We start from the raw sequence: 13,689 nt of genomic DNA, 5'->3' as shown, positions 1-13,689 counted from the left end.
CCTTTAAGAGGTGATTAGGGCTTCCACACTCATGAATGCAATAATCCATTCATGTGATTAAGGGTTGGTTAACGGATTAATTTAGGAGTGGATCTGAGACAAAATCTCTAGTGTGTCTATTCTAAGAACTGGTTTGGCTCAGGCTCTCCTGTTTTCCCTGTCTCTCACCATGTGATACCCTGCACTGTGTCAGGACTCTGCCAGCAAGAAGACTGTCGTTAGGTGTGGCCTCTCAACCTTGAACCATGAGCCAAATTAAATCTCTTTTTAAATAACTTACCTGGACTCTGGTATTGTGTTATTAGCAACAGAAAATCAACTAAGTCAAGATCATTATGAAATTGATTTTTTGCTATGATTTGATATTTTGCATTCTCATATGTGGTTGATGTTGGTAAATATTCCACAGTTGGTTGAAATGTAGCACAGTTTAGCTTTTCATCATACACCCTCATCATCATATCATCATCATCAGTGTTATTAACTATGTTTACATATTCCTTCAAATTCTAATTCTTGGTCTTAATATTTTTAAAAAGTAATATTATAATTTCTTACCACAGTTGGGAGTGTGCCCATTTATCCCTGTGCTTCTCTCAATTACGTTTTATTTTTGATAGTTATTTTATTAGGTATGAAAAGATCATGGAACTTACATTCAGTTGAATTATGTATTTTATCTGATCTAAAATGATACATAATTACACTACTGCCTTAAAGCTCATCTTGGTTTTATTAATATTGCTATATCATGTAAATCTTGATTAATATATTATTTATTATACTTGTTTTTCAGCCTTATGCTGCTCAGTGTTATATATATTATAAGTAGCATATAGTTGGGTTTTTAAATCCAACTTTACAATGTCCTTTAATAATCTATTTATTGTTTTCACTAATTCTTTATTGAGTTATTTTATGTTTTTTCTTTCCCCAGACTTTTCCCTGTCTTTGTAATACTGTCCCTCTTTCTCTTGTGTTAAACTGATCCAGTTTTCTTTAAGTACCTTCTTTCATTCCCTACTATGGAAGAACCTTTCTATTTGTTGGTATTTCATGTTAGGTTTTAATTGGCATTCTTGACTTAAAAAAAAAAAAAAATCTTAAAGTAGATGTGAGTCTTCATCCCCAAAATGAGGCATGCAAAGTTAATTAATTACATATTTTCCTCCTTACAAGTCTTCAATTAATATCATCTAACATTTTACTCATTCCTTATTTTAAATTTGTTCAGTGCTTTATTAAACAATCTCAGTTTATTCATATTCATCAGTAAGTTGAAAACTGCTTTTTGGTCTGGAGATGTAGCTCAGTGGTACAATGTGCAGGCAAGAGATTCCAAATTCAATCTCTGGCACTGTCATTACACCTTTATTCATTGCTTAAAAATGTTTTCATTTTACCTTACTAGATAACTTAGTTGGATATAAAGCTGAAGAAAATTAATTCTCTTCCTTAATAACCCTCAGTATATTTCATTGCCTTAGGTCTGATGTAAAGATTGGTGCAAGTGTAACTGCTCAATATTTTAAAGTAATTTGCAAATTACCTTGAATAAAAAAAATTATCTGATTTTCAATGTTTTGATCATAATTTGTCATGTAGAAATTTTTTTATAAATCCTACTTGAGAATTTATACAATTCTCAATCTGAAATTTCATAATGTTTTTCACTTCTAGAAAATTTGCAGGTATTACCCCTTCTCCCATTGTCTCTGGCTCATCTATCTAACCTCTCATTTTTGAATTCCTACTGGATGCACACTGAATACTTGAATGGGGTCCATGTCTCAGAAGGCAACAAACCCTTCTGAAATCTAGTTTACATCCACAGGTCTACCTTCTAGTACTCTAATTCTACATATGGCGGTGTCTAATCAGTTCTTAACCTTCTTTAAATGCTCTAAAGTCTCCTGCTGTTATTTCCAAAAGAGAAGAAAAGGATAGTCATAAGAAATGGATCCAAAAGTAGCTTCTATGAAGTTTGTAGTATTTTTTTTTAATTTTTTATTGTTGGTTGTTCAAAACATTACAAATTTCTTGACATATCATATTCCACACTTTGATTCAAGTGGGTTATGAACTCCCACCTTCACCCCATACACAGATTGCAGAATCACATCAGTTACACATCCATTGATTTACATATTGCCATACTAGTGTCTGTTGGGCTCCACTGCCTTTCCCATCCTCCACCCTCCCCCCTCCCCACCTCTCCCTTCCCCTCCCCTCCTCTCTCTCTACCCCCTCCACTGTATAACCCTGAGGGTCTCCTTCCATTTCCATGCAATTTCCCTTCTCTCTCCCTTTCCCTCCCACCTCTCATCCCTGTTAAATGTTAATCTTCTTCTCCTGCTCTTCGTCCCTACTCTGATCTTAGTTACTCGCCTTATATCAAAGAAGACATTTGGCATTTGTTTTTTTAGGGATTGGCTAGCTTCACTTAGCATAATCTGCTATAATGCCATCCATTTCCCTGCAAATTCTATGATTTTGTCATTTTTTAATGCAGAGTAATACTCCATTGTGTATAAATGCCACATTTTTTTCATCCATTCGTCTATTGAAGGGCATCTAGGTTGGTTCCACAGTCTTGCTATTGTGAATTGTGCTGCTATGAACATCGATGTAGCAGTGTCCCTGTAGCATGCTCTTTTTAGGTCTTTAGGGAATAGACCAAGAAGGGGAATAGCTGGGTCAAATGGTGGCTCCATTCCCAGTTTTCCAAGAAATCTCCATACTGCTTTCCAAATTGGCTGCACCAATCTGCAGTCCCACCAGCAATGTACAAGTGTACCCTTTTCCCCACATCCTCGCCAGCACTTGTTGTTGTTTGACTTCATAATGGCTGCCAATCTTACTGGAGTGAGATGGTATCTTAGGGTGGTTTTGATTTGCATTTCTCTGACTGCTAGAGATGGTGAGCATTTTTTCATGTACTTGTTGATTGACTGTATGTCCTCCTCTGAGAAGTGTCTGTTCAGGTCCTTGGCCCATTTGTTGATTGGGTTGTTTGTTCTCTTATTGTCTAATTTTTTTGAGTTCTTTGTATACTCTGGATATTAGGGCTCTATCTGAAGTGTGAGGAGTAAAGATTTGTTCCCAGGGTGTAGGCTCCCTATTTACCTCTCTTATTGTTTCTTTTGCTGAGAAAAAACTTTTTAGTTTGAGTAAGTCCCATTTGTTGATTCTAGTTATTAACTTTTGTGCTATGGGTGTCCTATTGAGGAATTTGGAGCCCGACCCCACCGAATGTAGATCGTAGCCAACTTTTTCTTCTATCAGACGGCGTGTCTCTGATTTGATATCAAGCTCCTTGATCCATTTTGAATTCACTTTTGTGCATGGCGAGAGAAAGGGATTCAGTTTCATTTTGTTGCATATGGATTTCCAGTTTTCCCAGCACCATTTGTTGAAGATGCTATCCTTCCTCCATTGCATGCTTTTAGCCCCTTTATCAAATATAAGGTAGTTGTAGTTTTGTGGATTGGTTTCTGTGTCCTCTATTCTGTACCATTGGTCCACCCGCCTGTTTTGGTACCAGTACCATGCTGTTTTTGTTACTATTGCTCTGTAGTATAGTTTGAAGTCTGGTATCGCTATACCGCCTGATTCACACTTCCTGCTTAGCATAGTTTTTGCTATTCTGGGTCTTTTATTTTTCCATATGAATTTCATGATTGCTTTCTCTATTTCTTCAAGAAATGCCGTTGGGATTTTGATTGGCATTGCATTAAACCTATAGAGAACTTTTGGAAATATCGCCATTTTGATGATGTTAGTTCTGCCTATCCATGAACAGGGTATATTTTTCCATCTTCTAAGATCTTCTTCTATTTCTCTCTTTAGGGTTCTGTAGTTTTCATTGTATAAGTCTTTCACCTCTTTTGTTAGGTTGATTCCCAAGTATTTTATTTTTTTTGAAGATATTGTGAATGGAGTGGTTGTCCTCATTTCCATTTCAGAGGATTTGTCGCTGATATACAGGAATGCCTTTGATTTATGCCTGTTGATTTTATATCCTGCCACTTTGCTGAATTCATTTATTAGCTCTAATAGTTTCTTTGTAGACCCTTTTGGGTCTGCTAGGTTAGAATCATATCATCTGCAAATAGTGATAATTTAAGTTCTTCTTTTCCTATTTTTATGCCTTTAATTTCTTTCGTCTGTCTAATTGCTCTGGCCAGTGTTTCGAGAACTATGTTGAACAGAAGTGGATAGAGAGGGCATCCCTGTCTTGTTCCAGATTTTAGAGGAAATGCCTTCAGTTTTTCTCCATTCAGAATGATGCTAGCCTGAGGCTTAGCATAGATTGCTTTTACAATATTGAGGTATGTTCCTGTTATCCCTAGTTTTTCTAGTGTTTTGAACATAAAGGGATGCTGTACTTTGTCGAATGCTTTTTCCGCATCTATCGAGATGATCATATGGTTCTTATTTTTAAGTCTATTGATGTGGTGAATAACATTTATTGATTTCCTTATATTGAACCAGCCTTGCATCCCAGGGATGAATCCTACTTGATCATGGTGCACAATTTTTTTGATATGTGTTTGTATCCGATTCGCCAGAATTTTATTGAGGATTTTTGCATCTAGGTTCATTAGAGATATTGGTCTGTAGTTTTCTTTCTTTGAAGTGTCTTTGTCTGGTTTAGGTATCAGGGTGATGTTGGCCTCATAGAATGAATTTGGAAGTTCTCCCTCTTTTTCTATTTCCTGAAGTAGCTTGAAAAGTATTGGTATTAGTTCTTCTTTAAAGGTTTTGTAAAATTCTGCTGTATACCCATCCGGTCCTGGGCTTTTCTTAGTTGGTAGTCTTTTTATGGTTTCTTCTATTTCCTCAATTGATATTGGTCTGTTTAGGTTGTCTATATCCTCCTGACTCAATCTGGGCAGATCATATGACTTAAGAAATTTATCTATGCCTTCACTATCTTCTAATTTATTGGAGTATAAGGATTCAAAATAGTTTTTGATTATCTTCTGTATTTCTGAAGTGTCTGTTGTGATATTGCCTTTTTCATCCAGTATGCTAGTAATTTGAGTTCTCTCTCTTCTTCTCTTCGCTAGCATCGCTAACGGTCTGTCGATTTTGTTTATTTTTTCAAAGAACCAACTTTTAGTTTTGTCAATTTTTTCAATTGTTTCTTTTGTTTCGATTTCATTAATTTCAGCTCTGATTTTAATTATTTCTTGCCTTCTACTTCTTTTGCTATTGTTTTGCTCTTCTTTTTCAAGGATTTTGAGATGAAGTATGAGATCATTTATTTGTTGGTTTTTTCTTTTTTTAAGGAATGAACTCCAAGCAATGAATTTTCCTCTTAGAACTGCTTTCAGTGTGTCCCATAGATTCCGATATGTTGTGTCTGTGTTTTCATTTATCTCTAAGAATTTTTTAATTTCCTCCTTGATGTCTTCTATAACCCATTGATCATTCAGTAACCTATTGTTCATTCTCCAAGTGATGTATGCTTTTTCCTTCCTTCTTTTATCGTTGATTTTCAGGTTCATTCCATTATGATCAGATAAGATGCATGGTATTATCTCTACTCCTTTATATTGTCTAAGAGTTGCCCTGTGACATAATATATGATCTATTTTTGAGAAGGATCCATGTGCTGCTGAGAAAAAAGTATAATTGCTTGATGTTGGGTGGTATACTCTATATATGTCAATTAAGTCTAGGTTATTAATTGTGTTATTGAGTTCTATAGTTTCCTTATTCAACTTTTGTTTGGAAGATCTGTCCAGTGGCGAGAGAGGTGTGTTGAAGTCTCCCATAATTATTGTATGGTGGTCTATTAGACTCTTGAACTTGAGAAGAGTTTGTTTGACGAACATAGCTGCACCATTGTTTGGGGCATAAATATTTATGATTGTTATGTCTTGTTGGTGTATGGTTCCCTTAAGCAGTACGTAGTGTCCCTCTTTATCTCTTTTGATTAACTTTGGCTTGAAATCTATTTTATTTGATATGAGTATGGACACTCCTGCTTGTTTCCGAAGTCCATATGAGTGATATGATTTTTCCCAACCTTTCACCTTCAGCCTATGTATGTCTTTTCCTATCAAATGTGTCTCCTGTAGGCAGCATATTGTTGGGTCTTGTTTTGTGATCCATTCTACTAGTCTGTGTCTCTTAATTGGTGAATTTAAGCCATTAACATTTAGGGTTATTATTGAGATATGGGTTATTCTTCCAGCCATATTTGTTTATTTCGGTTACTAAACATGGTTTGTTTTCCTCTTTGATTATTTTCCCCCTCTTTACTGTCCTACCTCCCACTGTTGGTTTTCATTGTTATTTTCCATTTCCTCTTCCTGTAATGTTTTGCCGAGGATGTTTTGAAGAGATGGTTTTCTAGCTGCGAATTCTTTAAACTTTTGTTTATCGTGGAAGGTTTTAATTTCATCTTCCATCCTGAAGCTTAATTTCGCTAGATACACAATTCTTGGTTGGAACCCATTTTCTTTCAGTGCTTGAAATATGTTATTCCAGGATCTTCTAGCTTTCAGAGTCTGTGTTGAAAGATCAGCTGTTATCCTGATTGGCTTACCCCTAAATGTAATCTGCTTCCTTTCTCTTGTAGCTTTTAAAATTCTCTCCTTATTCTGTATGTTGGGCATCTTCATTATAATGTGTCTAGGTGTGGATCTCTTATGATTTTGCACATTCGGGTCCTGTAGGCTTCTAGGATTTGGGATTCTGTCTCATTTTTCAAGTCTGGGAAGTTTTCTCGTATTATTTCATTGAATAGACTGCTCATTCCTTTGGTTTGGAGCTCTGTACCTTCCTGTATCCCAATGACTCTTAAGTTTGGTCTCTTAATGTTATCCCATATTTCTTGGATGTTCTGCTCATGGTTTCTTAACAGTCTTGCTGAGCTGTCTACGTTCTTTTCCAGTTGAAATACTTTGTCTTCATTGTCTGATGTTCTATCTTCTAAGTGTTCTACTCTGCTGGTAGTATTCTCCATTGAGTTTTTAAGTTGGTTTATTGCTTCCTGCATTTCTAGGATTTCTGTTTGTTTGTTTTTTATAACCTCTATCTCCCTGTATAGTTGATCCTTTGCTTCCTGGATTTGTTTGCGTAATTCATTGTCGAAGTGATCTTTCATTGTCTGATTTTGCTGTCTGATGTCTTCCTTGAGACTCCAGATCATCTGAAGCATGTATATCCTGAATTCTTTATCTGACATTCCATCTGCTGCAGCTGTTACCTCTTCTAAAGTTGCGTTGACCTGCATTGCTTATGGTCCTTTCTTTCCTTGTCTTTTCATACTGCTTGCGTATCTTTCCTGCAGGTGCGGGTGGCGGCTCTGCTCTCTCCTTATTCCAATTGGGGTGTCGTGGCTACCACGCTGGCAGGTCACTGGGCCTGTTCTGGGCGCTGGCGGCGGCTCTGTTCTGCCCCTATTCCAATTGGGGTGACGAGTGTACCACGCCGGCAGGCCACCGGGCCTGATCCGCCAGTCGGTTGCAGGTTTGCCTACCCTGCAGGCGCGGGCGGCGGCTCTACTCTGCCCCTACTCCAAATGGGGTGACGTGTCTGTCGTACCGGCAGGCCACTGGGCCTGTCCCGCTGGTCGGTCGCAGATCTGCCCACCTTTCGGGCACGGGTGGCGGCTCTGCTCTGCCCCTACTCCAATTGGGGTGTCGTGACTACCCTGCCTGCAGGTCGCTGGGCCTGTTCCTGGCACGGGCGGTGACTCTGCTCTGCCCCTACTCCAATTAGGGTGGTGTGTGTACCACGCCGGCAGGCTCCTGGGCCTGATCCGCCGGTCTGTCGCAGGTCTGCCTACCTTGGAGGCGCGGGCGGCGGATCTGCCCTGCCCCTCCTACCACGCCTGCGGACCCCTGGGCCTGATCTGCAGGTTGGTCACAGGTCTGCTCACCCTGCGGGCACGGGTGGCGGTTCCGCTCCGCCCCCACTCCAATTGGGGTCACGTGGCCACCACACCAGCAGGGCCTGATCCGGGCGTGAGAGAAGGATCTGCTCTGCCCCTACTCCAGTTGGGGTGACGTGTGTACCACACTGGCAGGCCACTGGGCATGACCTGCCAGTCTGTCACAGGTCTGTTTACCTTGCAAGCGCGGGCGGCGGCTCTGCCCTGCCCCTCCTACCACGCCCATGTACCACTGGGTCATGGGTCTGCCCACCTTGCGGGTGCGGGTGGCGGCTCCGCTCCGCCCCCTCTCCAATTGGGGTCACTCGGTCACCACGCTGGCGAGCCGCTGGGCCTGCTCCGGGCGCTGGCGTCGGCCCGGCTCCTCCCCTGTGGCTCGACGACAAATTGAAGAGACTCAGGTGTCTGTGCCTCACCCCCCCTACCAGGAGACCAACTGTTTCTGTCGCCGCTGGTATTGATGAAGTTCTCTCCTCCGCCGCTTTCTGATGACATCAGATCTCTGCCATGTTGGTATCCTATGCGAATGGCAGCATTTCGTTCCCCTTGCCGGGCAACCAAAGCAACGGGTGAGTCCTGACCGGCCCTCAGCAGGACCCGGACCGAGAAGCAGTTTCCGTGGGCTCCTAGCCCTGGGCCAGGGCAGTTCCGGGAGCCGGAACTCGGCCGCTCCGTGCTCGGTGTAAGCTCCGATAAGAGTAGGCTCCAAGAAGCAGTCCCCGCGGGCTCAGTTCCGGGAGCCGGAATTCGGCCGCTTAGTGCTTGGTGTATGCTCTGATAGGAGCAGGGTCCAAGAAGCAGCCTCCGCAGGCTCCCCAGCCCTGGGCCAGGGCGGTTCCGGGAGCCGGAACTCGGCCTTGTAGTATTTTTTTTAAGCCTGGTTCACATTAAACAAATGTCTGTTTCAAATTATTTTTTTAAGATTTTTATTTTATTTATTTATTTTTTATTTTAACTTATTTTTATTAGACTATTAGTTATACATATTAATAGGATTCATTGTGATATTTTCATACATGCATATCACTTACTTATTTATTTATACATGGTGCTGAGGATGGAACCCAAGGCATCATGCATGCGAGGCAAGTTCTGTACCACTGACTTACAGCCCCAGCCCAGTTTCAAATTATTTGCTATGCTCTAATTTATCCATATTCAGGATAAATATTATTTTACTTAAAAATTGTTAACAAATAGTAAGATGAGACTTGTTAATTAAAAATAGTCTTGTCATAAACTCTTCCCTTTTGTCTTTAACTTTTCTGTATAAATTGGTTAAAATTTTAACAGGAATTTCAACCTATTCTTCATCTTCCCATCATTTCATTCCTTCTTTTTAGATATATTTCTTTCCTTTTGAATCCCTTGGCTTCTTTAGTCACTTTATTTGAAAACTTTATGAATTTTATTAGGCAATATAACCTTTTTACTTATTCCTTTCAAAATACTCCTCAGTAGCTTTATAACTTTGAACATATATTTCTAAATTTAAACTAAGAAAAAAGTCAGAGCAAGCAGTTTTAAGATATAACAAGCAGCAATTTCTCTTTCTCAAGTGCCCTTGAACAATTTCAAAATGGAAATAAATTGAAGTCTTCTATCAATTGAGTCTTGCTCCTGGGCTACATTCTCAGTTTAATAGTACTAGCAATTACCATCCATGCAAGTTATTTTTAACCTACTCTTGTTAGTTTCTTCAAGGGTTAAAAACACATTTTAGCAACCTGATCTGAGATTCTCATTCAAATTAGAAATCAAAACTAAACACAATATTTATAATATCTCTCAGCATATTTCAAACAGAAATACATAAAAATTCAGAGTTTATTTTACTCATGACAGAAGACATACACAAAAACCTTGCTAGTTATCAATAACATAATTAATGATACTATTAAGTCCAAGAACTTTAATGCAATTTTATCATTTATGTATTTATGTTAACTAAATATTCCTTATAGCATTTTATTTTAACTTTAAAAAAATTTTTGTTATTGCTATATAATTTTTTATTCATTAGGTCTTAAGACTTCCAGTTTTGTGTTTTATCAAACAGTATAATGAGAATTAAATCAATGACTAGTATTTTAAATAATCTTGCATAGCCTTTATTACTAATTCACTTACATAAACCTATCCTGATTTACTATAGAAAACTTGAACTGTCAATATGAAATATTTTGTAACTAAAATAATTTAGATGAGACAATATCAAATTGTATTTTGATTTAAAACAAATAGTTGGTTGTTAATCCCAATAATTCCTTCTAGAAATAATACAAAATTATTGTAGTCAATTCCAAAATTTTTGATGCCTAGAAAAATAAAATTTTTAAGGAAAAGTCCCCCAGATCGCTTAACCAAGTCAAAAAAATAAGAATTAAAAGATACTGTTATCTCTAACAAATTCTTATAATTTTACTAATTTCTTCTCCAAATAAATTATTTGAAGTAAGATAAGAGATTCCTGAAATTGAACATAGAATTACAACACATGCCCACACTCAGTATTTACTTGTTATGTATCCATGTAATCTTAGGCTTGGGGTTTCCTTCAGCTCGGCAGGTGAAGTAGACAGTATTTCCTGAGGTTACCTCCACATCTTGGGGCTCAAAAGTAATTCGGGGACTTTCTGCAACAACAACAAAAAAATCATTAGTATTTTAATTATAGTATTCTAAATTATTGTTGTGAAAATGTTGCCATAATTTTCTTTCTATATTTAAGTTTTACAGATCAAACTGCATTAACTAAGTAACCAAGTAATACACATACCACTTTACTTATTAGACATATATTTGATTTCAACCTTAGAAGTTTAAGAGTTACTACATAAAAGTAATTTAAGGAAATTTACCTGTATTTTTATAGAGGTAAAACACAGTCTTATTTATGTATAGTTCAATACAATCACATTTATGGAAAAAGTTTTGATTTTTATGGATCAATTTTTCAAACCAAGTACCTGAACTGAGTTTGCAATTTTGTAAGCACTATCCCAAGGCATTAGCTATCTGACTGTTTAAAATAGTTTATAAGAATTTATGCATCTAGATCTCAAATCTAAGCAAAATTACTTATAAATATAAATAAATGATACCATCCTCAAGTAATAAGAATTAAGTGGAAAAACATGGGAATATTTGAATCATTTCAATAAGAAAGTGAAGTGATTGATTTTTTTTAAAGGATTCAATATTATTAGATTTAAACTACAGAGAACAGTGTAAAAAAGGAATATTCACTTTTTATGGTAATCTTAAATAGTCTTACTTAAGACTTTACTTGAATTTTACCATAAGTTTAGAGATTCAAATCTTTCTAAATGACAAAATTCTTCCTTTTGTAAGTGAATTATTTGAGATTTCTTCTCAATAATGATCATTTCTATTATTACATTGCACAGATCTTGAGTAATCTTACCTACTTTGTTTAAGTCCATATGATCTATGACTTGGCTTGACCCTTTTGACTTGACACATTTGAGTATTAATTTTAAGGAATAATTCAGCATCAAGTGCCAAACCAGTGATGTAATCATGATCAAAGCAGAGAAGGCATTTGAACCTGCATGTTTATGTTTTCATTGAAGCAATTAAAATTAATCAAACATCAAAAAGTACAGATAATCAACTGTGATCGATGCTAAACTGCAGAACAAGGGACACTTTCACAGATTATGAGAAGGAATTTGACGTACCTACCTGTAAGCACAGATAGGTGAGTGGAAAGGAGATTGAGTAGAGCCTTCCCAAGTAACTAATACTTAGGAGAGGACTATAAGAAGACGAAGAGGTGGAAAAAGAATAGTGTAAGAAAAAGAAAACAGCATGTGGACAATCCTTGCGTGGAGTAAAGGCTTTAGGATTTTCAAAAATGTAAAGCATGTCATAGCAGCAACACCACCCGGTAAGGGAAGAGGAGAACGGATGGAGGTTGCAGAGGACAACCTGGGGCGCAAAACGGAAATGTGACCTTGGAAGGATGCTGTGCTTTATTTTGAGGTAGGCAGCTATAGAAGGATTATGTGCAGAAGAATGATGTAAGCAAATAAGTTTTTTAAAAAAGATTTTTCCAAACAAAACAGAACAGAGAGAGAAAAATGAAAGTTGAGACCTGGGTGAAGATACTTTGTGATCCACACAAAACAGTATCGATGTGAAATACAAATGGTAGTAAAGTTGTGACCAATGTGAGAATTACTTGGCCACAAAGACAAAGTCATTTTTCTTCTCAATTTGACAGAATTAAATTATATCAATTTGATTTTTCAAATTATCTGTTTAGAGACTTTTTAAAATGACTTTTCAGTGAAAGGATATTAGAAAGCAAATTTCTACTGTAAGTAAATCATCTGCATGAATTTACAAGAAGCTAAATTCTCCTCTCCCCTCTTCTCCCCCACACTGGCATATAAGTATTTATGTACATATGTATTAATTTATTTTCATTTAAAGCTATATGTAGGGATGGATACAGAAATATAGAAACTTTTAAAATAATTATATCTAAGCTTTAAACGAAAATTAAATGATATACTAAGCAACAATAATCAGTTCTTTAAATAAAGCATGATTATTTTATTAAGGTTATCTGACTATAAAAATATGCTTATTAAATCCAAGATTTACATTATTAAAAAATTTACAGAGAGATAGTAAAACTGATTCTTATTTTCACTTCAGTCATATTCATGGTCTCATGTGCATTTATCGAAGGATATTTTTAGCAATGAATATTAGCAACTATTTGATATAAAGTTAAAAAACAGAAATTATTCATGCTCAGCACTAAGTGATACTGAAGTGCGATGGAGAGTTTGGGGCTGGACACTACTTCTCTGTATTTTGTTTTTGGAATTAAGTGATCCCCAGGGTCTCTCCCAAACCTTAGTTTCTAATACCACAACTTCTTTAAATAAAAGTGTAGATGATGCAAAGGAAATTGGAAATCCTTTCAACCAAATCCCTTCTAAACATGTTTGATAATGTGCCCTTGCAAGTGCAACATCATTTACTAACCTCTGCAGGATAAGGACAATGAAAATAATTTTTTTTTTAAATACTCAGAGAAAGTTACGTACCGCAATTAAATTCTTCCACTGTTACTGACGCAACCGGGCGCCCATGAAGTCCTTGGGGGTGGTCACATGTAGCAGCGGCCTGAGTTTGGCCATTCTGGATATAGCCTTGTAAAAGTTCCCCCAGCCACTTTAAATCACAGTCACAAACCAGAGCATTGGAATCCAGACGCCTGTGCATGCAGGCAAGAATTATAACTGTTAAAAGTGACCATTAATTTCTACGATGAATCTTTCATGTGAAAATATTTAATTTTCTCTAATTTATCATATCACTCATGTCTCGACTCTAGGATCTCTAGTTACCAACAAACACATTTTAAGAATTGCTTACTTAACAAAAATTCCCCGCACAAAGAAATGATTAACGTTTGAGGAAATGGAAGTGTTTATTATCCTGATTTGATCATTACCAATGCACTGTCCACATATATAGAATTTTACTGCACCCATAAAGATATACAAATATTATGTCTCCATAAAAATAAGGATGAAAAAGAATTGCTTACTTAATTGCATATATCACACAAATCCATGTTAAGACTTGAAATGCAACTTCCACATTACATACAATATATTGATTACAAATTATTAATTTTGGGATAAAATGTAATTATTTGTTTTAGAGAAAATTAAGAAAAGTACTGAAATGTTAGAGTTTGTTTCTATGATAAAGAGCAAAGACTATGACTTGAT

The 13,689-nt window shown here is 36.9% G+C and overlaps 1 protein-coding gene across 1 annotated transcript in view; it reads right to left on the bottom strand.

Annotated features, from left to right (window-relative positions):
- The window catches only part of Pxdnl (peroxidasin like), a 452,037-nt gene that overhangs the window by 129,559 nt on the left and 308,789 nt on the right, over positions 1-13,689 (bottom strand). Inside the window, exons 7-8 of the mRNA XM_027932810.2 lie at positions 12,997-13,166; positions 10,428-10,545 (exon numbers count right to left, since the gene is read on the bottom strand). Coding sequence (XP_027788611.2) covers positions 10,428-10,545; positions 12,997-13,166 — 288 coding nt within the window. The remainder of the gene's footprint in view (positions 1-10,427; positions 10,546-12,996; positions 13,167-13,689) is intronic.

The sequence above is a fragment of the Marmota flaviventris genome, chromosome 15 (genome assembly GCF_047511675.1).
Source record: "Marmota flaviventris isolate mMarFla1 chromosome 15, mMarFla1.hap1, whole genome shotgun sequence".
Lineage (NCBI taxonomy): Eukaryota > Metazoa > Chordata > Mammalia > Rodentia > Sciuridae > Marmota > Marmota flaviventris.
Note: the sequence above shows the minus strand (reverse complement) of the source record. Positions and strands in the feature narration are given on the sequence as shown.